Source organism: Macaca mulatta, chromosome 5, assembly GCF_049350105.2.
Source record: "Macaca mulatta isolate MMU2019108-1 chromosome 5, T2T-MMU8v2.0, whole genome shotgun sequence".
Taxonomy (NCBI): Eukaryota; Metazoa; Chordata; class Mammalia; order Primates; family Cercopithecidae; genus Macaca; species Macaca mulatta.
Window position 1 is genome coordinate 121,479,478 of NC_133410.1, and position 25,640 is coordinate 121,505,117.

The window sequence follows — 25,640 nt, forward strand, 5'->3', positions numbered from 1 at the left end:
ACTTAACTGAATGTTTAAAAAGTTTTAAAGCTTACCATGAAGATTCTTGATGTCAAATTTGGTGAAAAATTGCACAATGATAAATTCCCATAACCCCTAAGATTAGCTTGGTAATTTATTTAATACATTTGTAGAAAAAAAATTAAGTAACTCCCCTCAATTTATTATAACCTACCCATATTTGAGTTATTACTTTCGGAGACAGTCAAATGCCTAGGCAGACAAAAAGGGGTCCCCAGAAAATCTCCCACCTGCCCCACAAGTGTTTACATCAGATGCTTTTGTGCAGATGAGGGAACCTGCCCAGGGCCTTAGCATGCCCGCATGCGCACTGGGGGAATGGGGTGGAACCAGGGCAGGGGAAGGAGCCTGGCCTCTTCAGTTCCTGTGTGGTGGCCTGGGATTCAATCTGTGAGGTGCTTTTTCAGTCCCCTGTAGTAGCCTGGGATTCATCCATGAGGTGGGGGCCTGATAATAGGACTCCCATCTCGCTTTGCTGAGTTTTTTCTTTTTTTCCTTTTGCCCAATAAAATCCTGCTCTACTCACCTTCCATGTGTCCACGTGTCTAAGTTTTCCTGGTCATGTGACAAGAACCTGGTTTTAGCTGAATTGCGGGGCAAAATTCTGCATTTCTAAATGTTTGCATTTGTTATTAAACTTTAATTGAACTGGTGATCAATCTTTTCTACTGAAGGGTCAAATTTAAACTTTTTTTCTGATTACAGAAGTATTAAATAATAATTGTCAAAACTGAGAAAATAGAGAAGAGAAATAAAGCTCCCAACATTCACAATCTTGAAATAATTACTGTTACCATTTTGATATTTACCATCCAGCCTTTATTTTCAAGAAACACGTGTAAGAAAGAACGTGAGAATGTATCTGTTTTGTTTTAAACATCATTTGGAACATACATATAATTTTCTATCCTGATTTTTCACACATTATTCAGTAAGCAGTATTCCATATTATTAACGTTTTAAAAAATATATTTCTTGTGTCTATGTAACAAGAATACACCAGCAAATTTCATCATCCTTCAATTTTTGAGAATTTAATTTGTTTCTGCCTCTTGGTATTTCCAAATGATTTCTCAGAATGAGTTTCACTATCTGCAGCAGTTTAGAATAGTATCATTTCATTGTATCCTTGCAAATACTGAGTATTTCCATCTGTAAATCTTTGTTAACCTGACAAGTGAATCAATACAAATGACTAAAACATGCATTTTAATTTGCATTATTTTGCTTAGTGAAGTTTTTAAACGTCTTCTTCATTTGTATTGCTTCTGAGGATCATTCATATCCTTGAGATCAGATTTACTACAAAAAAATTATTTTTAAGTGAGATTTAGTTTTAATATAGGCTTATAGAATGCCTATAGGAAGTGCTCTGTCAAGTCTATAGCTATATTTTTTAATCAAACTTTTTATATTGAGACAATTGTAGTGTCACATGCAGTTTTAAGAAATAATATACAGATGACCGTGTATACCTTTATTCTAGTTTCCCCCAATGGTGACATGTTACAAAACTATTGCAATAACACAACCAGGATAACTGACATTAATATAGACAAGATGCAGGATTTCCATCCCTGACCCGTGGCAATCAATTATTCTGTTGTCCATTTATATAAACTTGTCAATTCTGAAATGTTACATAATGGAATTACACAGTATATAAGCCTTTGAGATTGGCTTTTTCTTTAACCATAATTTCCTACAGATTCATTTCAAGGTGTGTTCATCTAGTGTGTTCCTTTTTGTTACTAAATATTCCATAGGATAGATGTGCCAGTTTCTGTAAACCTTTATAGTTGAATTTTAATGACTATTTCATTAATACATTTGTCTAATTTCAAGAGTTGGAAGGAGAAAAGAAAATGCATTCAACTATTTAGGAAGTCATTCGGTCATCCCAACATTCACTGAAAGCAGACCATTGGGACAAATGTTATCCCATGCTTCTGATTACAAAAATAACTAAAACCCAAATAAAATAAAAATTAGTTAAGTAGCAGCGCTAAGATTGAAACCAGATAGGTGTTTAAAGCAGCAAGAAAATGAGTTCAGAGAACATTTTATCATCAATAAAAACTTTCTAAAATCTAACAATTTTTCTAGGTTTAATTAAACAGGCTAAAAACTTGATGTGTCCAGTCCATGAGAGCATCCTCCTATCCACTGGACTAGGTGTCTACTAAGCCACATCTTATATCTATTTGAGGCCAACTGTCTTGAGGCCAAACAAGACGCGAGTTACATGGTAGCATTTGAGAGGGCTGCGGACCCATCAGAGCAGCCTTCTCTTCCCATCTACAGCAGTTCTGGGCAGCATGCTTGGAATGGCAACGCTGGCGTCCCCGAAAAACCCCAGCCCTCTTGCCAATTTCGTCTGAACCCCAACTACCCGACCCCAAATTATTTGAAGATCTGATTTTAAACAAAACGAGGCCAATAGTGCACCATTATTGTTTCCCTAAAACGCTAACAGTATGGAGATTAAGACACAAACCAGAGACCGGAAAAAAATATTGGTGCGTTCAAAGTAACCTCAGTTCCCGACTCTATTCTCCACCTATGGTGCAATATTAACAAAAACTAAGCACACCATGCAGAGAAACGCCCTTTCGCACTTATAACTTCCGGCCTGGGACTCTAGCTCCTCACACGCCTTTGATACAAAGTGCGAAGGCTGAGCCTTAACCATGCCAAGCCCAGCGTCCTCCGGACTAGGATGCCCGAAACTGCAATGAGAGAGGGAAATTTCCTAGTCAGGTCAAGGTCCAACAAAACAAACGTCCGCACGCAGAAACTGAACCGTATCGCAGGCAGAAGCAGCTGAACCAGCAGCGAGCGGAAGTGACGCAAAGGCCGGTCACGGGAGAAGGCGGGGCCCCGAGGCAGCGCGCCCAATTGGGGCGCGGTAGAGGCCGGGGGTGTGGCAGCGTCGGCGGCGAGCGGGGGCCTGGGGGCGCTGGGGGGCGGGGCCAGGGTGTAGGCTCGCGGGGACTGGCCTCCTTCGGCAGCTGGAGGCGGTCACTCGCGCAGGGCTGGGGGCTGAGGCAAGAAGGGCCATGCTGGCGGCGAAGGAGTCTAGACCCTTCAGTCCGGTGCTCCTCCCTCGCGCAGCGGTGGCTCTACGGCCGCGGGAGTAAACACTGCCTTTGTTCCCTAGCGCCTCGTCTCTTTCGTCGCCCCGTCCCCTCACGCCGCCGCGCTCCGGCCGGCCCGCCCTCGGTCCCTGAACCCCATTTCGGCTCGTGCCGCGCGGATGCGGCTGCCGGGCCTGGGATTGGGCATTGAGCCGGAGGAGGAGGAGGAGCGGCGGCGCCTGGGCGGCATGCGATGGGGAACTGCTGCTGGACGCAGTGCTTCGGACTGCTCCGCAAGGAAGCGGGGCGGCTGCAGCGAGTAGGCGGCGGCGGAGGGTAAGCCCGCTGGGGGAGGGGCCCGGCCCCCGTGGCTCCTCCTATTCGGCCCCCGGCGGGGAATCCCTTTCGCTGTCCCCCGGCGGCTGGAGGTGGCGGCCGAGAGCCCTGCTACACTCACTGCTTAGCAGACGTCAGACGGGTGGTCGTGTTGGAGGCCCAGTGTGGGGGCCGGTCTCTGGGCCTCCTCGGAAAGAGGTAGAAGAGGGGGCGGGGTGTCGCTCCTGCCAGGGCACCCTGTCACGCGGGGAAGGAGTCACGGGAGACATCATCTCCAGGAAACAAGGAGTAACCTCGCGCTAATGGGCTGTAGGATCGGCTCCAGGGCAACCTGGACACACCCTGCGCTGAGCTTGGGTTTAATGCCAAAGCTAGTATCCCTGTATCTGACCCTCTCTTTAGCCCAGGCAGAGCAGGTGGGATCTGGCTACGGACTTAATGCCTCAGATTGATTTTACGTAGAAGTCATTTGGATGCTGGAGTAAAAGAAGGTTTCAGATACTGATGAACTCTTTGATAGCTACAAAGACTTGCTGAATTGCAGAGTTCCCAATGGGCATTCAGATTCTTGGTGCTGGTAACGCAGGGGCTATGTGTAATTTTTTCATATTAAGTTTTTGAAATTTCGAGAAGAATTCCTTTCCCTGATTGCTACTCAAACGTCCTATAACATCAGGTAAATTGCAGTCCCGAACTTAACTTCTCTTAAGTAAACCTGGGATATGCTTAGGTTTTGTATATGCACCATCCACAAAATAGAAATTTCATAATTCCATTTTTGTGTATTTTATTTCATAGATATTGAAAAAATTAGAGCAAATTCCTTTGGGGTTGACTTTGTTGTTATTGAAAATCTGAATCAAGCCAGTTTGTGTAAGGACTATTTTGCCCTTTCTGAAACATTGCTAATTTTTCATAATCTGTTCCATTTAACATTATTGGGTAATAAGATGTTCAACATAAATAAATTGAACTAAATGATCATGATTTGAATCTTTGGTAATGGAGATCTTATAAAATATAATAGGATTCTCATTCATTAGGCATTGTGTTACCTCTCTGATACAAAGTAGCTAAGGTTTTACACTAATTATCCCTAGAATGGAAGGGCAAGGATTTGCAGTTTGTGCCTAGTTTTAATATTTCGATTTCCCTAATTTAAGAGTTCTTACTGTTGAGTGGGACATGACAGCTGTTTTATCTTGTCATCCAGGATCATCTGATTTAAGTATTTCTAATTTTTATGTGTGAATGCAATTTACAAGGTCAGGCTGCTTAAGTAGGCTTGCCCAAAAACTAGATACCACACAGTCTTTGGCTTTTACTAGTATTCGTAGTTGTGTTACAGGGCGTTAAATTCTAGCTCTAAGAAAGTTGGTTTGTGGGGAGCAGTACTTCTAAATGGATAAACAAAAAACTTTGTACTTGACTTTGGACTACATGATGTGTCTGTGGGACTTTAGTTTTCCTTTTTTTATGTGGTCTCCGTAGAGTACAGCGTTAAAATTGTATGTTCTACTCCCTCAGCTTATGAACGTGGCAGCATAGGGAGGTGGCAGGAGGAAATCCATGAATCAGCGTGAGTGTTAATTGTCTGTAGATATGCCATAAAAACATAAGCAGGTTGACTATGAGTATTTCTTTTCTTTTCTTTTCTTTTTTTTTTTTTTTTTTTTTTTTTTTGAGACGGAGTCTCGCTCTGTCGCCCAAGCTGGTGTGCACTGGCGCGATCTCGGCTCACTGCAACCTTCGCCTCCCGGGTTCAGGCCATTCTCCTGCCTCAGCCTCCCAAGTAGCTGAGACTACAGGCGCCCGTCACCACACCTGGCTAATTTTTTTGTATTTTTAGTAGAGACCAGTTTTCACCGTGTTAGTCAGGATGGTCTCAATCTCCTGACCTCATGATCCGCCTGCCTCAGCCTCCCGAAGTGCTGGGGTACAGGCATGAGCCACCGCGCCCGGCCAGCAGGTTGAGTATTTCTTACCTGAAATACTTGCTTTGAAGTTCAGATTTTTATTCAGATTTTGGAATATATGCATTGTATATGGTTCAGTATCTGAAAATCTGAAATCCAGAATTCTCCAATGAGCATTTCCTTTGAGTAACATTTTGGCAATCAAAAAGTTTCGGATTTTGGAACATTTCAGATTTTGGGTTTTGAGGTTAGGTATACTCAACCTGTGGTTGGATTTTTACTGTTTGTGGGCAAAACTCCTTGAACAAGTCCTGTGGAGGCAGTGAGAGTTTATAGGTTGTGGACACTGTCATCTAAAATCATATAATGGTGATATTAATCCTATTACTTTAAGTCTATAAACATAGGATTTGACAGTTCCCTTACTTGAATTTTCTTTTTTTTTTTTTTTTTTTTTTGAGACGGAGTCTTGCTCTGTCGCCCAGGCTGGAGTGCAGTGGCCGGATCTCAGCTCACTGCAAGCTCCGCCTCCCGGGTTCACGCCATTCTCCTGCCTCAGCCTCCCAAGTAGCTGGGACTACAGGCGCCCGCCACTTCGCCCGGCTAGTTTTTTGTATTTTTCAGTAGAGACGGGGTTTCACCGTGTTAGTCAAGATGGTCTCGATCTCCTGACCTCCTGATCCGCCCGTCTCGGCCTCCCAAAGTGCTGGGATTACAGGCTTGAGCCACCACGCCCGGTTTAACATCAATTTTAATACTGTTTTAGCAGCTTCCAGTAAGCATGTAGAGAGAGATGGACATAGTTACTTGTGCAGTAAGGTTAAACTGTCTCTTATTTTAATTTTTTTTTAATCAACTGTTTTGATTTTCTTTCAAGTATAGGTCTGGATAGTTAGTAGTTCTTCTAAAGGTGAAAAGTTGAGGAGTAGTCACAAAAACTTGATTTGATCCTATATGTCGTTGTAGTGACCACAGAAGAAGAGAGTGTCCTCAACTTTTTTAGCTTGATTTAAGCTAGACTTCACAGGGATGCTTTCTGATCTGAGGCCTGGTTTCTGAGTCTTGCAGATCGATATACCCCTGAGAAATCTGAAACTCAGATCACTCATTTTTTACTATTCAATCTGAAAACCAGAATTACCACTTTTTCAGTTTATAAAATACTAGGGAATTCTAGTATTGTATATTCTAGGATATGTTTCACCGGTCAAAATATCAATATCAGTGTTGAGGTATCTTGGAAACCTTACTACTAATAAAATTATTTGGTGATTAAAGCAGAGAGAATTAAATGTCTTTAAGGAAAAAAACCTAGGCATCTTAACGAGTCATACTTCTTCACTGGAGTTTTGCCTGCCAACACTTTCTACAGGGCTCCATCTGCTGGTCAGTTCTCCTGTTTCTCTGAGCAGGCCTTTGTATATTTCTTAGTTTTTTTTCTTTCTCAGATGGAAGACCGAATTAAGTTTTATTGTGTTGTATTTAATTCGTATTTCTATATTACTATATAATTCCACATAGTGATTCCACTTAAGATAAACTATAGTTTTTATAGAAAGGTATAACCATATTTTGTATCCTTATCAATACGCAATATTTGTTCGCCTTTTTGGCTCTGGCAGCAAAGTTGCTTTCAGGCAATAGTTTACAGTGATTTGCTTTTCCATTCCTAGTAAAAATGTTTTTAATAATAACTGCTAACAGTCCATTACTTCCTATGTGACAGGCACTGTTCTAAGTAGGGCAAGTAAGTATACATATTATATATATTATAGGTTGAAAACTGATACTTAGAAAGTTGAACTTTCCCAAGGTAGCAGAGCTGGGATTGCAACTTAGGTCCCTCTGAATTCAGAGTTCTTATCCTTAACCACCACAAATAGTTCATGGCACTTATTCTATAGGTAAACATTTGGTTGCTATCTCTCTCATTGCAGTATCTTGAACTTTGTCACCAGAAGAATTTATGAATATACCTGAACAACTTGACTCTTTATTCTGTGTGCTAAGCTGTCTTTTTCTTGAACCTATGCACTTCACTTCTGCAACATCACCTTTATCTTGTTTTTCTGTTTCTCTCCTAGCTATTCGTACTGTCTGTTAAATGTGGGGTTTTTCCTGTCTTCTCTCTTTTGTTTAATTTCCTTCATATGTGTATTACCTGCCCCTGAAGAAAGTTACCCATTTCTATGATTTCAACCACCACTACTTCCAAATCTCATCTTCTGCTTATAGATCTTTTCAGTTGTCTACCTAAGAGGAACTCTTGGATATATTCAATTAAATCTCTATATATTATTTTCAGTCTCTCCTTAAACATACTGAACCTATTTTCTTCCTGTCTTCTGCCATAAACATAGCCTTTCAAACTGCTTAGTCAGCAGCTTCCAGACTACTGTCTCTATTGTAGCTGTCATACTTCAGCCCACCCTCCCTTCCTGTCATGACTTAGGCTTTCTAAAAGCCACATTGGATTGTTTCTTTCCTTTGTTCAGCAACTTCCATCTGCTCCCTGATTCCCATAGCTAAATTTCTAAGTCTTTTTTTTTTCCAAGAAGGAGTCTCGCTCTCTTGCCCAGGCTGAAGTGCACTGGTGCGATCCTGGCTCACTACAACCTCCGCCTCCTGAGTTCAAGTGTTTCTCTTACCTCAGCTCTGCAAGTAGCTGGGATTACAGGCACCCGCCACCAGGTCTGGCTAATTTTTTTATTTTCAGTAGAGACAGGATTTTACCATGTTGGACTGACTGGTCTCGAACTCCTGACCTGAAGCAATCTGCCCACCTCGGCTTCCCAAAGTGCTAGAATTACAGGCATGAGCCACTGTGCCCGGCCCTAAATGTCTAAGTCTTTTTTCCTTCTGTAACAGCATGATGAATTACATGGCATTCACATGTATGGCATGATGTCCATTTGTATGCTCAGGATTATATTTAGTTCTATATTTGGGTTTCTATAATCTCTTTGTCAAAAAATGTCAGGATACTAATCAGTGAGAAAAACATTAAAAGAATAACATTAAAGCTATTCTAAGTTCAAAAAACTTGTCATTCATAAATCTTAGCATTTTAACATTTTTGATAAATTACTATCCTCCCAGCTACTAGTTTAAACTTCTGACAAAGCAATGTAACTTTAACCTGTTTTTACCAATGTTATTCTCTCCCATCCTCTCACTTACCACTTTCAATGTCCTATATACCAGATGGACTGTGCTTGTTCTTGTTTTCCTAAAATACGGTGTTTTCTTCCCCCTCCCCCCAAGACGGAGTCTTGCTCTGTCGCCCAAGTTGGAGTGCAGTGGTACGATCTTGCTCACTGCAACCTCCGCCCCTCAGGTTCAAGCAATTCTCCTGCCTCAGCCTCCTGAGTAGTTGGGATTACAGGTGCATGCCACCACACCTGGCTAATTTTTGTATTTTTTAGTAGAGACGGGGTTTCACCATGTTGGCCAGGCTGGTCTCGAACTCGTAACCTCATGATCCCCCCACCTTGGCCTCCTAAAGTGCTGTGATTACCAAATACAGTGTTTTCTAACCCTGTGCCTTTGTGGGTGATGTTTATTTTCTTTTTTATTTTTATTTTATTTTTATTTTTTGAGATGAGGTCTCACTCTGTCACCCAGGCTGGAGTGCCGTGGTGCAATCTAGGCTTATTAAAACCTCTACCTCCCAGGCTCAAGCAGTTCTACCTCAGCCTCTCAAGTAGCTGGGACTACAGGCGCAGGCCACCACGCTTGGCTAATTTTTGTATTTTTTGTAGAAACACGCAGGGTTTCACCATGTTGCCCATGCTGGTCTCAAACTCCTGAACTCAAGTGATCTGCATACCTCAGCCTCCCAAAGTGTTGGAATGACAGTCGTGAGCCACTGTGCCTGACCTCTGTGATATTTCTTCTTTTTTTAGTTTTTTTGTGAGCTTTCACTTACCTTTACCTTACCTTACTTACCTTCCCTATGAAACTCGCTCCAAGCCCCTGAAGCCATATTATCTCCCTGAGGAAATAATATTTTCTACAGGCTTATTTTTGCTGTATATCAAGGGTTGGCAAACTTTTTCTGTAATGGACCAGATAACACGTATTTTAGGGTTGGCAGGTGGTGTGGTCTGTCACGACTACTGAACTTGGCTGTTTTAGTGGAAGAGCAGCCATAGACAGTGTTTCAACAAATGAGTGTGACTATATTTCAATGCAACTTTATTTACAAAAACAGGCAGAGGGCCAGATTTGGCCAGTGGGCCATAGTTGCCAGCTCCTGGTATCATATGTACCATGATATAGGCTGAGAGCTCCTCAAGGTCAAGGACTGTGTTTTATCACCCTGTCCATTCTCAGTATCTTACATTTGTTGAATGAACAACCAGAAGAGTTATTTGAACTTGTAGGATCTACAAAACTATAATTTCTCCTATCCTTCATTTTTGTTATGGCCTAAAGATAATTCCCTAACTTTGGCAAAAACACCACATACCCAGATACTTAAACACATACCCTACCAGTTTTATATTGACTCACCTTTTTGTTTTTAAAGAGATCATATTGAGTACCTTTGAGAATTTTAGAAATATTTATTATAATATATATTGCTAAAATATAGAAATCAATAGTGTCAGCATTAGAAGATTTATTTTGGTTCTGCATGTTTTTCAGTTTTGAAAAAAATATAAAAGTGTAAGATGTTTCTCTTGGAATTTCAGAAGATAGGAAGGAAAACAGTAGTGCATTTAAATAGATATGGATTTTTTAAACATTCTTCGTTAAACCTTAAAGACTCCCTAAGGCTCTGTTCTGAATCTCATTCTATTCTTCCCTAATACATTTTTAGCTTTAATGTACTTTTCCTGGGTAATAGTACTTCACCTACTACCTATATGCTAATAAGTTCAGTCATCTCAGTCTAAGCTCTGAAGTATCTAATTGCTACTGTGTGGTTCCACTTAGCTATCAAACATAACCATAAATTCATTTTGTAAAGTTGAATTCATCTTTGTTTCCTTCTCATAGCCCTTTCCTCCTTTTTCCTGTTTAAGCCCCAGCCTTTTCTACTGCTTTGTTCCCTAACTTGTAAGTGGTATAAGTAATCACCTAAGCCATGAAACTAAGAACCGTATCAAGTTCCTTCCTGTTACTCACCCTTCAAACCCAGGTTATCAAGTCCCTACCTTTTGAATGGCCCCTACATGTTAGATCTTTCTGACATCTATATTCTCTCAGCCTTAGAACAGACCCTTCTGTCCTCTATAGTTCTACCCTCCTGATATGCCCTTTTGAACTTGTGTCTCCCAAATCTGAAAACCAAAAGGAAAGCAACACGAAACCTTACGCAGACTCCAACATCTCACTCTAGCTGTTACCCTAACTACCAAGTCTCCCTCCAGCTATTACCCTATCTCCTATCTTTTCCCTTAAATATTTTTCTTAGGAACTGTCTGGTCTTGCCTAGTCTTGATGTCTTCTTTGAGAAGTGTTTCCTCACTTCTCACTCAGTCTTCAAAGTAACCTAATGTTCACCTTCCCTGCTGCTGCTCCCCTCTGCATATTCATTTTCTTCTCAGTTACGACATTTTGGAGTCCTTCAAAACTTCTATTAGACTCTTCTCACACTATATTCTCCTTAAAGAATGACCTGCATATGGCTGCTAACCTAGGAGTTGTCTTTGACACTGTTCCCTATCATCCCACTTTTCCAGTCCATCCTCAAGACCAGATGATTTTTTTTTATCTCTTAAATAACTTTTCAGTCCACCCACTTCTCTCGCTGCTGCCACATTAATCCAGGCTGTCGTCATTTGTTGCATAGATTTCCAGTAATTCTGTGTGTATTCCTTGTTCGCCATTCTCTGACACTACTTTGTTTTCCTTCATGGCACTTACCACTCCATGACTTTGTAGACTCTGAGCATTTGTTTGTCTGTTGACTGTTCTCCCTTAATAGAGTAAAAATTTCATGTGGTCAGAGACTTTGTTTGTTTCTGTATCTCCAGTATGCCAGCGGTGCTTGCCACATAGTAGCTGCTCAATAAGTATTTGTCAACTGAGTGAATAGACTATCAAGTGGGTCTACCCACATGTACTCCTGACCTTTTTCAATTTATCCTGCACCCTGGAATCAAAGTAGTCTTAAATGCACATCTCATACTCTGGTTTCTTTTCAGAGTCAATAGATCTTTTGCCTTTTAAATGCAAATCTGTGACACAAATACAACATGAATTCTAAAGTGGCTTACCAAACTTGTAGGATAAAGACTGAAATCTTCATGGAGCTTTCAAGGCCCTGTGTTAATCTTTTCCTTGCCTACCTCTTCTTTCTCCTTTTATTTTTTTATTTTCGCTTCATGTGTGGCACACTTTTCCTTGAATCTATTTCTTTCCTTTTTACTTAGATAACTCCTATTCACTCATCTTGTAGATGCCAGCTTAAGAATTCTTTCCTACAGAAGTCTTCCAAAACCATCTCCTACCCTCCAGAGGGTAAGTCTGCACATCATCATGGAACCATCTGCTTTTCTTCTGTGCATGTTCTTAGTTTATCGTTATACTGAAATAGTGTGATTATTTGGTTAGTGTCTGTCTGCTGCTCTCAATAAAAAGGAAGGAGTTTATGCCTTTTTTTCCATACCATTGAATGAATACCTAGCTCTCAGTTAAGTGCTTAGTATATATTACATGTTCAGTAAATACTTGTTGGCAGAATTAATGAATACAGTATCTTGAATATGTCAGGTTCTTTTCACTCCCCCTTGCCTTTGGTACCTGCTGCTCCCTGAAACATCTCTTTTATCTGCCTGGAGGCCTGGCTCATTCCTCTGCCTCAGGCTGATTTTTCATGACACCTCATCTGAACATATCCCCTCTCACAGCATAGTAGTTGTTAATTTCTGTGTGTCTACCCTGTTAAATTATACGCCTTTTGGATACATGGGTTTAAAATATTTCAAATGTATAGCTATGCATGTTGCTGTATTACATAGCTATGCCTGTCGCTCAGTAACTTACAGAAATAAAAAATTGGAAGATTCAGTGGCATAGATAACTGAGTGGCAACAGTTTCCAAAAGAAGAGGGTTGTCAGTGATTTCAGATGCTGCACACAAATTGCAGAGGACAAACAGCAAAGAACTAAAAGACCTCTGAGGTCCCTTCTCATTATTAGTTTCCTTTAAATCAGGCTGTTAAAAGGCAATGACTGTTTTTTAACCCTTGCATTATGTCTTTGACATGTTTGGAGGGAAGAATTTGTCTCTTCTCTGCCAAGGCATAAAATTAAGTTTTTGAACATATTCTTCCTAAATGTGGCTTTATTAGGAAGGAGCTTATTAAACAGGAAATATGATTATTATTACTACCTGTATTAGGGTTCTCCAGAGAAATGGAAGCAGTGGGAGATACCTGTATTTCTATGTTTACATGTGTATAGATATAGATATAGATATAAAATGAGAACTGCCATAAGGAATTGCCTCATATGATTATGGAGGTTAAGTCCCACAATCTGTTATTTGCAAGCTGGAGACCCAGGAAAGCTGGTCGTGTAAGTCTCCGTTCATGGGCAGAAGACCAGCATCTAAGCTCAAGCAGTCAGGTAGAGAGAATTCAATTCAACCTTCCTTCAACTTTTTTGTTCTGGTCAGGCCCTGAATGGATTGAATGATGGCAGCCCACCCACCTTGGAAAGGGCAATTTGCTTTACTCAGTCCACCAATTCAAATGCGAGTCTGTTCTCTAACACCCTTGCAGATGCACCAGATATAATGTTTAGCCCAATATCTGGGCATCTGGTGACCCACTCATGTTGACATATAAAATTAACCATCATATCACCTTATATCACTGCTATCCCTACCTGGAAAAATCTGTTGATTTTATCCCTTGAGATTTGAGTGGTTAAATCTCTATTGAAATATTTGATACTAATTGAAAAACAATGTTTCCATCATCTTTGTAATAGTTTTTGCCAGGCATTAGATTTATAATCTTTCCAGTCTTCTGTTCTGGAAAAAAAAAAAAATAGCAGTCTTGGGAAGCTTTTAATTTTTAATAGCCTTTGGAACAATTTAAGATGATTCTTCATCATTTATTTATAGTGTCAAGCAAAACACAGGGAAAGACTTTCTTGTTTTATTCTAACAGATATTAAGAGGAATATGAAGAAAAAGTACAATATCAGTGTAGAATTTGTGATAATTTTTCAGTTACCTTTTACTTAACTTTGATACGAGTATTTGCCTGCTATGCAAAATAAAATGAGAAGCATAAAATACTGCATTTTAAGCCTATTTTTAACAAGACTGGTTTTGTCTTTAATAAAAGTATCTTGAAATCTACCTTGAGAACGTCGATAAGTGAATATGTATGCAAGTATCTCCACTTTTGTACCACGTTAGTTTCAAATTCTTCCAGATTTCTGTATATGCTTCCATGGTTCAGAGTATTATGCTCCAAGAACCAGTCATAGCCTTTCTTTTCTACCCCTCTGATGTCCTTTACATGTTTGAATCTGTCTTAGGCTGTGTTGACATAAAGGAATATCTGAGGCTGGGTAATTAATTTAAAAAAAAAAAAAAAAAAGGCTTACTTGGCTCACAATTTTGACGTCTGGAAAAGTTCAGGATTTGGCATCTGCATCTGGTAAGGTGTAGACTGCTTCCACTTAGGGGCAAAAGGTGAAGGGAAGCCAGTGTGTGCAGAAATCACACAGCAAAAGAGGAAGCAAGGAGGGAGTGCTAGGCTCTTTTTAACAACCTGCTTTCATGGGAACTCACTCGTAACCATGAGGATGAGGTTGGCACCAAGCCATTCATGAGGCATCCACCACCATTACCTAAACACTTCCCATTAGGCCCCACCCCTAACAATGGAGATCAAGTTTCAACATGAGATTGTTAGGGGACAAACATCCAAGCTGTAACACAGTCCACTTTCACATCTTCAGTAGTAGTAGAGTGGATACGCAGAAGCCTACTTTATTTCATTTAGAGACGGCTCGCAGGACCATAAGAATTACATGTAAATGAATGTCCATGGATGACTTGGAGGGACTCTAGACTGTTAAGAGGAAAAGTACACTTCTGTTTTCTTTAAATCATTGTTTTTGGAGCCTCTTTCAGCTCCTCAACTTTTACCCTACTTAACACTCCTGAATATAAATGTTCTTGAATGGAATAGTGGATTGTTTACCTATCAAATTACTTATCATCATCTTCTTTCCTCCAGGGCATGTGACTGGATTCATGAAAGTTAAACGCACATATTATGTGCCCCCTAATCATTTTCTTCACAGCTCGGCTTTATGTGATACTGCTGTATTGCTAGAGAATTCTTCCAGCTTCTCACATCACTTTGTCCTTTATCGTTTCACTGCTGGCATTTAAGGCTTATGTCTTGGATTTACCGCATTTATTTTTCTCTTGTACTTTCACTCTTGATACTGCTGCTTTCACATTACATCCCCATTGGGATTCTGACACTTCTCCCATCATCTCTTATTTTCCAGTCCATCTCCCAAACCAGATGATTTTTATCTTCTAAATATTTCTTGAATCCCTCTACTTTTCTCACTGACACCACCCTAGTCCAACTTATTCCTTGCTTAGCCTCAAATTTGATTGCATACGTTATTCATACGTTCATTCTATACATTTATCCCCACTCACTGTTTAGGACTTGTATCGCTCTTGGCACTTACAGGAGCAGCTTCTTATATGAACCAAGGTTTACTTCTGGTTCAAGTCGTACATTTCTATTCCTGTGCAGTGTTGTGTTACATGAGTAGGCCATAATTACTTCACCCTTCTGTTGATGGGCCTTTAGATCATTTCCAACTTCTTTTTTTTTTTTTCTTTTTCTTTTACAAACTACCTCAATTTGTGCAAAGAGATAAATGTCTCTTTGTACACATGTGCAGAAGATTCTTTAGGTGGATATACCTGGGAATAGAATTGCTCAGTCATAGCTTATGTAGCTCTTCAAATTTACTAGAAAAATAAAACTTCTTCAAAATAATTATATTATAAACTTTTACTGATAATGAATTTTCATTGTTCCATTTCCTAACTCTTGGTATTGTTAGATATTTTTTCAATCTGTTGATGTGAAATGCAATCTAATACTTGTGTCAAAACTTTATTGTACAATATTCCTATATACCAGCAACAAATACTGCATATTTTAAAATTACCTTTTAAGATAGCAATGAAAAAATATAAGAGATGTGTAATCAATAGATGTGTAAGACTAGAACAATGTTTTTAAAGACGCCATCTAAATAAATGCAGGACAATACCATTTTCATGGGCAAAAAGACTCACTGTGCTTAAGATGTCCTCCGCCTATTTACTAGAAATTTAGTGCATTTGCAGTTAAATTCCTAATAGGAATTTTTTGGAACCTAAGCTGATTCCAGCAATTTTTATGGAAGAGCAAAGGGCCATAAAAGAGCCCACAAATTTTGAAGAAGGAAACTTGTCGTATTGGATTACAGACTCTAATAATTAAAACCCTGTTGTATTGCCACAAGGATAAACTAATTGGCGAACGGACTGGAATATAATATCCAGGCTCTCTTAGTCAACTTGAAGGTGAAACTCAGTAATGTTTATTTTTAAAAGGCAATTGTTTTATACCACAGGATAAGAACAACTGCTTTTCTAAAACAGAATTGTCAAGACTAATTACCTATATTGGAGGGTTTCTAAATGTATCATGCCTAGTTCAAGGACTCATAACCATTTTTTTTTTCTTTTGTACATCAACTTCCAAAGGTGTGCAGCAGTCTCCTGTCAGTAATAATGCAGTGTTACACTGATTTTTGCCCAAAGATGGGTGAAGGAGGCCTCCTTAGATTTACTCTTGCCATTTTCTCTTGTTTCCTATGGTACCTCCAACATTCACACCTCCCCAAATCTCTGGTCTGTATGAACTTGGGGTTTTCTTACAGAGTTGTTTTGTTGTCATTATAAACGAAATTGATTTGAGATTCAGCAGGTTTAGTCAGAAGTTACAAATGTGAAAGCAGAGAATACTGGTTTTTAGCTTCCTTATTTTTAAGCAATTATGTTTGCATAATAGAAGAATCTTAGATTGTTCTGTACCAATTTACACTATAATTTTATTTAGCAAATGTGGGAAGCTTTGTACAATATGACCTACTTATAGGCTAACAATAGGTCTAAAAAAGTAGGGTGGCTATTTTCCTTTATTTTTAGATTCTTAAGCAGTTATGATTGAAAATATTAGATCAGATTTTCTTTTAACTTTAAATGTCACCAGATTTATACACTCCTAATTTTTAGTGAAAACCTTTTTATGAATGATAGTTTATTAATAAAATGTTTTATGCATAATACAATTAAACTTATTTTTTTCTTATAAGAGTGTTCTAAAAGCATATAATGTGAACAGTGTTACATATAAAATTAGCACACTTTTAGATTCCAGCCTATACACATATTATCAGAACATGCACAGCAGTGTTTTCAACTACAGAACTGTGATGGATTGAACATGGAGGGGGAAGAATTGAGGAAGAGCTAAAAGATATTTATCTATGCTTTACCTTGGATGTATGTTGAAAAGAGCTTACTTTTTGGAGTTTAGATACTTTACATATTTTTTTGTACTAAGCCTTCAAAATCCAGTGCATATTTGACACATAATAGCCTTTAAAATTCAGACTAGCCACATTTCAGTTGCTCAATAGCCACTTATGGCTAGTTGTTATCATACTGGACAGTGCAGATTTATCCAATAGGATAACAATACTTCATAGGATGATTCTGGGAAGGAAATGAATACAAAATACATACTCTAAAAATAAGCTTTGTTGCTGACCCATCATAGGTCCTCAGTAAATGCAAGCCTCTCTTTGCTCTCCATTATATTAATAGCTTGTTATGTTTTGGGTTTTGTAGCATATGTAGTTGGAAACTTCAAGTCAATAAAATATTGACTTTTTTTCAAATTGAAGAAAATAAAATGTTCTTATTTTTTCTCTAAACTAACAGTAATTGAGAGTCAACTTTTGTAATAGATATTGCTGCTTTTGCTCGTTTTGTTTCCTGTCTTTCCTTCTAAGACTCAATTTTCACCTAAGATTATTAGAAATGTACATTAATAGTTGGCACCAAATTTCTGCTTTTAGACTGTGATCCAGTTTCCTTTTGTCTCATTTTTTTTTTTTTTTTCCGAGACGGAGTCTTGCTCTGTGCCCAGGCTGTAATGCAGTGGCACAATCTCGGCTCACTGCAAGCTCCTCCTGGGTTCATGCCATTCTCCAGCCTCAGCCTCCTGAGTAGCTGGGACTATAGGCGCCCGTCACCGCGCCCAGCTAATTTTTTGTATTTTTAGTAGAGACAGGGTTTCACCGTGGTCTTGATCTCTTGACCTCGTGATCCGCCCGCCTTGGCCTCCCAAAGTGCTGGGATTACAGGCGTGAGCCACCGCGCCCGGCTTTGTCTCATTTTTTAAATGATGCTGCCCTATATACATCTAAAACTTCATTCTTGAAAATATTGTCAACCAGCACCTATGTAATAATGAAATTACTACACAGTACTTGGGGGACCTGAATAAGATGAGTTATGTGATTTTTCCTGTGGCTACTTTTGCTGTCCCATTAATACATAATTTTAGGCTGGGTGTGGTGGCTCACACCTGTAATTCTAACACTTTGGACGGCTGAGGCAGGCAGATTGCTTGAGGCCAGGAGTTCGAGACCAGCCTGGCCAATATGGCAAAGCCACATCTCTACTAAAAATACAAAAATCAGGCCTGGTGTGGTGGCTCACACCTGTAATCCCAGCACTTTGGGAGGCCGAGGCAGGCGGATCACGAGGTCAGGAGATCGAGACCATCCTAGCTAACACGTTGAAACCACCTCTCTACTGAAAATAAAAAAAAATTAGCTGGGCATGGTGGTGGGCACCTGTAGTCCCAGCTACTTGGGAGACCAAGGCAGGAGAATGGCGTGAACCCAGGAGGCGGAGCTTGCAGTGACTGGAGATCGTACCTGTGCACTCCAGCCTGGGAGACGGAGCAAGACTCCGTCTCAAAAAAAAAAAAAAATACATAAAGCAGCCGGGCATGGTGGTGCACACCTGTAGTCCCAGCTACTTGGGAGGCTGAGGCAGGAGAATCACTTGAACCCAAGAGGCAGAGGTTGCAGTGAGCTGAGATCACACCACTGCACTACAGCCTGGGCAAGAGTGAGACTGTCTCAAAACAAACAAACAAAAAATACATAATAACAGTTTTGTTTGGGCCACCACATTGGTGATTTCATCGTGTCCCAGGCTCTCACCTTCAACCTTTTGGGTCAGGTGAGAAAACCAAGGTAAATTTAGTAATTTAAAATGAGAAATGTAACTGTCAAGGAACTATATAGTACTTGTGTCTTTAGGTAAAGACATTATTTTACTATAAGCATAGAATAACAGGGTGGGAGGTGCTTAGTGAGTATAGATTCAGAACAAAGAAAGTTAATTATGCAGTTCAAATAACCCATCACCTTGGAAGACTACCATCCACTGGGACTAGATAGCCCAGTTCCTTGAACCAGGGGACTTTTCTACAGAGTTTGGCTGAGCTCTACCAACATTTCTTTCTCTATTTTGTATTCTTCTGTTTCTTATATTTTGCACATCTTTTTAAAAATATGATTAGCTTCCTTCTCTTTCTTTTAAATCTTACAGGAGCCCTTCTGTTTCCTAAGTTAACATGTGAAGGTAACTGATCCATGATGTATTGTTTATAGCTTTAATTTCTATTTTCTTTGTTTCCAGCTTACTGGGAGATAACTCACTCTTCCTCTGTCCCCAAGGAAGAGACTATACTTCCATTTCTCCATATTGCTTAGAAGTAAAATCCCTAGAAACAGTAGGCCTATGTATGTATTGGTAGTAACATGAAGTGTATGTATGGGAGGGGGAAAATTGCTGACATTGCATCTTTGTCTACAGACAACCTTATTGGGACAGCAAAAGCAAGCAAGATAAATTTCCTGGGTGTGAAGAAAAGAAGAAAAGAAAAGTACTTTTACTGATCTGAGATTGAGAAGTAGCTCCAGGGTTAAAAATAGGAATACTTTTAAGGGGGTTTTGGACTGATGTTTATGTTGACGTTGTAGGTTTTGAATTTGAATAGAGGAGTCTCACCCAGACTCTTAACTTTATATGAATGTCAAGCTCAAGGCATCTAAAAACACACATGTGCTTCTTTCCCAGGCTTCCTCATCTTGGTAAATAACAAATCCATCCTAATTGTTCAGGCCTCAGAGTTAGGAGATAGTCTTGATTTTTCCTTTTTACACACATCCTTATATCTGATACATTAGCAAATTCTGTCAGCCCTGTCTTCAGAATTACTTCTCATTACTCCCACTATTGTTACTGTGATTCAAGCCACCATCATTTCTTCGCTGTACTATTATAATAGCTTTCTAATTGGTCTCTTAAAACATATGTCAACTTGTCTTTTAAGGATCTTCCAGTGAAGTTCTTATAGCTAATACATTCTTAAGAAATGATAGAATTTAAAAATCATTATTTTTGTACTCTCTAGTGAAATAATGGAACTGAGTACTGATTATGAGTGGATGCTAAAAACCATTTGGTAAAAGCTTGATGTGAAACATTATGATGGATAGATTAGGCTGACATAAATATCCAAACTTACAGATCATCAGTAAAAGTGAGGCAGGCAAAAATAAAGTTCCTTATGGTTTGATTCAATAGCAAGTACCATAAGTGAAGCATTCTTGCCTAAAAAAATTAAGCTCAGTATAATCAGGCTTTTAAATCAAATTACTAATTTGCAGGAAATACAGGGGATAGAAAAAAAAGTTAAAGAGGAAAAATATCAGGTAAATCCAGAAAGTGAGAAATCTTGTACACTTTATCTAACAAATCACAATTTATCTAACAAGTCAATGGCATGAAAACAGACACTGGTGCTGAGAAGGGGCTGATATGGACTAAAAGAGGTACAAGAGGCCTAACAAGCAAACATACTGTGTGGCTTTTGTTTGATTCTAATCAAACAAATCATGTGTAAAAAGATAATCGGGGAAATAGAAATATAGACTGGACTGGACGTTAGATAATAGTAAAGATTTACTTTAAATTTTGTTGGTATGTTAGCTTTTCTAAAAAAAAAAAAAACACCAGTTCTTAATACTTAATTAGAGATGCCAGTTGAGGTAAGAGTAATATAACATGTCCGAGATTTGCTGTAAAATACCAACAAAAAAATAAAACAAAAAGGAGTATAGTATAAATGAAACATGATCAGGAAGTAGTAACTTTTTAAGTGGGGTAATGGGTGCAGGGGGGCTTATGAATCTCTTCTCTCTGCTTTTGTGCATATTTGAAAAGATTCATGATAAAAGTTTTAAAAAACAGAGTGAATGCTAAAACCAAAAATCTCTTCTGTGAGTTCTTACCTAATTAATATTAAAATCTAAAACTCCTCCCATGGTCTATAAAGGCCTGTGATCTGACCCTGGCTATCTCTCAGACCTTGTCTCCCTTCCTTCTTCATTCCAGCCATTCTGACCCTCTCACTTTGTGCCAAGTAGAGTTTTGCCTCAGAGCGTTTGCATTTGCTTTTCCTCTGTTTAGAATTCTTTTCCTCCAAATATCCGTCTAGCTGGCTTCCTCATTTCCTTGAGACCTTTGTTCTACTTTTGCTTTAACCGAGAGGTCTGCCTTGACCACCCTACATAAAATAACCTCCTGGTCGGGCGCAGTGGCTCACGCCTGTAATCCCAGCACTTTGGGAGGCTGAGGCGGGCAGATCACCTGAGGTCGGGAGTTCGAGACCAGCCTGACCAACATGGAGAAACCCTGTCTCTACTAAAAATACAAAAAATTAGCTGGGCGTGGTGGCGTATGCCTATAATCCTAGCTACTCGAGAGGCTGATGCAGGAGAATCGCTTGAACCCGGCGGGCAGAGGTTGTGGTGAGTCAAGATCATGCCATTGCATTCCAGCCTGGGCAACAAGAACGAAACTACATCTCAAAAAATAAAATCAAATAAAATAACCTCCCTCCTCCAATCACTATCCTCACTTACTCTAAGGTACTTTTCTTAAAATTTAAAAAAAAAAAAAAAAGTATAGGCTTGGTGCAGTGGCTCACGCCTGTAATCCCAACACTTTGGGAGGCCGAGGGGGGTGGATCACCTGAGGTCCGGAGTTTGAGATCAGCCTGGCCAAAGTGAAACTCCGTCTGTACTAAAATTACAAAAATTAGCCGGGTGTGGTGGTGGGCGCCTATAATCCCAGCTACTTGGGAGGCTGAGTCAGGAGAATCGCTTGAACCCTGGAGGTGGAGGTTGCAGTGAGCCAAGATCCAGCCACTGCACTCCAGCCTGGGTAAGAGTGAGACTCTGTCTCGAAAAAGAAATATATATATATATAATTTTTATAGATTTAGGGGGTACAACTGCAGATTTCTTACCTATATATATTGCATAGTGAGATACCATCTTATGCCTATAATCCCGGCTATTTGGGAGGCTTAGGCAGGAGAATCGCTTGAACCCGGGAGGTGGAGGTTACAGTGAGCCGAGATCCAGCCACTGTACTCCAGCCTGGGTAAGAGTGAGACTCTGTCTCAAAAAAGATACATATAATTTTTATAGATTTATGGGGTACAACTGCAGATTTTTTACCTGTATATATTGCATAGTGAGATACCATCTTGCGCCAGTCAGAATGGCCATTATTGAAAAGTTAGAAAGCAATAGATGTTGGCGAGGATGTGGGGAAAAGCGAACACTTAGCCACTGTTGGTGGGGATGTGAATTAGTACAAACTTTATGGAAAACAGCATGAGGTACTTTTCTTTCATGGCAATTACTATCATCTGATGCATTTATCTATGTGTTTATTGTCATTAATTCCCAAATTGTTAGCTCCAAGGTGGCAGGGCCTTTATCCGTTTATTGACAGTTGTGGGCCGGGCGCGGTGGCTCAAGCCTGTAATCCCAGCACTTTGGGAGGCCGAGACGGTCGGATCACGAAGTCAGGAGATCGAGACCATCCTGGCTAACATGGTGAAACCCCGTCTCCACTAAAAAATACAAAAAACCAGCCCGGGCGACAGTTGTATTGCCAGCACCTAGAACAGTGCCAGGCACTTGAGAAGCACTTGATAAATATTTGTGAAATGAAAATATAAAACTTGACTTAAGGTTTAATAGTTGAATACTTCCATTCATTTCCCCAGTTCTTCCGCTTACCCTTCACTTATATTCTCATCCTTACGTAGGAGCAAGTAGTGAAGGATTGATTGCCAAGAGCCTCATCGAGAACAAAACTGAAGGAAAGAACAGAAAATGTCAGGATAGTTTATTATAGGAAACATTGTAAAAGGCATATTCCAAATTTGCTAGGCTTTTAAGCATCCAATAATAGGAAAGATTTGAGTTTTCATTTTTCATTTCTTAATAGCTCTCTGAAATCTGAAATGGTCCCTTCAGACCATTAGAAAGTTGATTTTCTAATTATTTTTAAAGTATATATTACATAGAATATAGGAAAGTATGTGAAAAGTTATGGTTTTATATGACTGGAAGTTGGCAAAATGTCAGTGACTGAATTTAATGCATCACATGTCTGAGGGTCCTATTCAGTCATCAATAATGTTTGAACAAATAAACATAATTCAAGCATACTTGAATAAGTAACTCTTAATTCATGAAATATACACATATTATGTTTCTTGGTATTTTCAGATAAGTTACAGGATAGAGCTCCCCTGATAAAAATGTTACCCCGGCCGGGCGCGGTGGCTCACGCCTGTAATCCCAGCACTTTGGGAGGCCGAGGTGGGCGGATCACAAGGTCAGGAGATCGAGACCACGGTGAAACCCCGTCTCTACTAAAAATACAAAAAATTAGCCGGGCGCGGTTGTGGGCGCCTGTAGTCCCAGCTACTCGGGAGGCTGAGGCAGGAGAATGGCATGAACCCGGGAGGCGGAGCTTGCGGTGAGCCGAGATCGCGCCACTGCACTCCAGCCTGGGCGACAGAGCGAGACTCCGTCTCAAAAAAAAAAAAAAAAAATGTTACCCCAGAGTTTGCCAAATTGAATACTTACTTTATCAGTATAATCTTAGCTTTTATTGTGGTAGGAGTCAAGATACGCATTTTGTGAGCAAAGTCTCAATCTGATCCATTTTAAAAGGAAAGTTTGAATTTTTTCCCAAATATATTTTGCTTTTCTCATTTTATTTATTGCTATTCTTAATTTGCTCCCTTGTCATATCACTTATATTCATGTTTATTAATCAGGATTTTGTGGGGATGGAAGCCCAGTTAAAACTATCTTAGGCAAAGAGTAGCATTTATAATAGGGATGTTAGGTTTCTCAACTAATAACCAAAAACCATGAGCAGGGTGGGATGCATCTGGTTCTTAGGGATGATTTTGATGCTGTCAGAGCACTCTTTCAGTTTAGTTCATTCCTCTCATTGCATGTTGTCAGAAAGCATAATCCCCAGCAACTCTCTAGAGCTCTCAGAAGGATATTGTCTCTCCCTGCTCAGTTTCTGTGTAACCCTGAACCAGTCAAATGAGGTGTGAGGGATTGACTGATTCTAGCTTAGTCAGATACTCAGGAATTCAGAGTCATGTGAGAACATGAGTGTCCTCACTATAGCTGGCTGTGGATAGAGGGGATAGAAAAGGGAGACATTTACAACAGATAACACTTTTGCCTACTACTAAAGTTAGTTTGTATTATCTATGTATAATTAGACTAGAACATGGTGTTCTGCCATCTAATATAAATGTAGTATAACAGTTACCTTGGTTTCGACAGTATTCTACTTAGCTTTGGGCTTTGCCACAGCAGTGAAGTCATACTGATAGTATTACTGAGCTTTATTTTGATAAAGCTTGATTTTAATTGATAGTATTACTGAGCTTTATTTCTAATTATTCAGCTGTACCACTCAGTAAACCTGGAGGAGGAAACAGATTAATCAGAGACAGATTCTTCATTCACGGAAGATAGTGATGGTTGCAGGGAGAGAAGCATATAGCACTGTAAGCAGGAATCCTAATGCCAGAACCCAGTGCTACTACTGAAGGTTCAACTCATTTCTGTATTTGTTTGAGAAATAAAGAAGAGATTAAGAGTGGAGGCACTAGATAGAGGATTAAGGGTACTGCATTTATGTTGGATATACTCCATGACATCTGTGGATTTGTAATACCAAATTCTTTGCTTTTTACCAATGATCTTAGCGGGCAATGAGACAGATTTGCATCTATCAGCAGATAAAGATTATAGCAGGAACAATAGTTCCTATAGTTTCATTGCTACTTTTTTCCTTCAGTCATGATATGACATTCTCTTTCACTAAACCTTCATCCACACACATACACATAATACAAAGAATTCTGCACTTTGGGAGTCCCAGAATTACTTGAGCCCAAGAGTTTGAGACCAGGCTGGGTAACATATTGAGACTTCGTCTCTACAAAAATAAGTGAAGCTAAGCATGGTGGTGCATGCCTGTTTTACTAGCTACTGGGGAGGCTGAGGCAGGAGGATCACTTGAGCCAAGGAGTGCAAAGCTGTGATGACTTAGGATTGCGCCACTGCACTCCAGCCTGGGCGACAGAGTAAGATCCTGTCTCCAAAAAAGAAAGAAAAGCAAACGAATTCTGACCTGTCCTAACCCCAGGATTCTTCCTGTTTCTTAAAAGTGTGCTTTCTGTCCATGAATCCTGATGCTTTAGGAACACTTAGTACATTTGGATCCCCATTGTACGGGGATGGAGTTCTCCATCAGTTTTGGCAGCTGTAACAGGAGCCACATTGACTGAAAGTCTCAATCTCTGGGCACTTCCACTTACAAAGGACTGTGAGTGGCCCTGTCCTGGGATGCCAGCTTGGATGCTGTAGTATTTAGAATGTAGATGTATGTTTGGAGAACATATAATAAAGAAGATTCCTATTTGACTACATATAAGTTTAATAGGGGCAGAAAAGAATGATTAAAGTCAATATTTGGCCCTAGTTGGAAAAAAATAATGTAATGGATTATTTAATTGACATGTATATGCATTGTTCCTCTCTTGTATTTGTGAGGGCATGGGAAGATAACAAAGTCTTGAATAAAGATACATGATTCCACCACCAAAGATAACTACTTTTAGCATATTGACATATATCCTTTTAGTTAATGTTTTAGATAGTTAATGTTTTGTGTATTTTTAACAAAACTGAGAACATATTTTTATATATTATTTAACACATCAGTATTTTTGACAAGGTACTTGAT

General features: G+C 39.6%; 1 protein-coding gene across 3 annotated transcripts in view; it reads left to right on the top strand.

Moving 5' to 3' along the window:
• Positions 1 to 3,000: 3,000 nt before the first annotated feature.
• Positions 3,001 to 25,640, top strand: part of AP1AR (adaptor related protein complex 1 associated regulatory protein) — a 39,239-nt gene continuing 16,599 nt past the window's right edge. The window contains exon 1 of one of the 3 annotated variants that reach the window (XM_028848042.2): positions 3,001 to 3,434. In XM_028848042.2, the coding sequence (XP_028703875.1) occupies positions 3,352 to 3,434 (83 nt within the window). In that variant the 5' untranslated portion in view covers positions 3,001 to 3,351. 3 annotated transcript variants of the gene reach the window in all.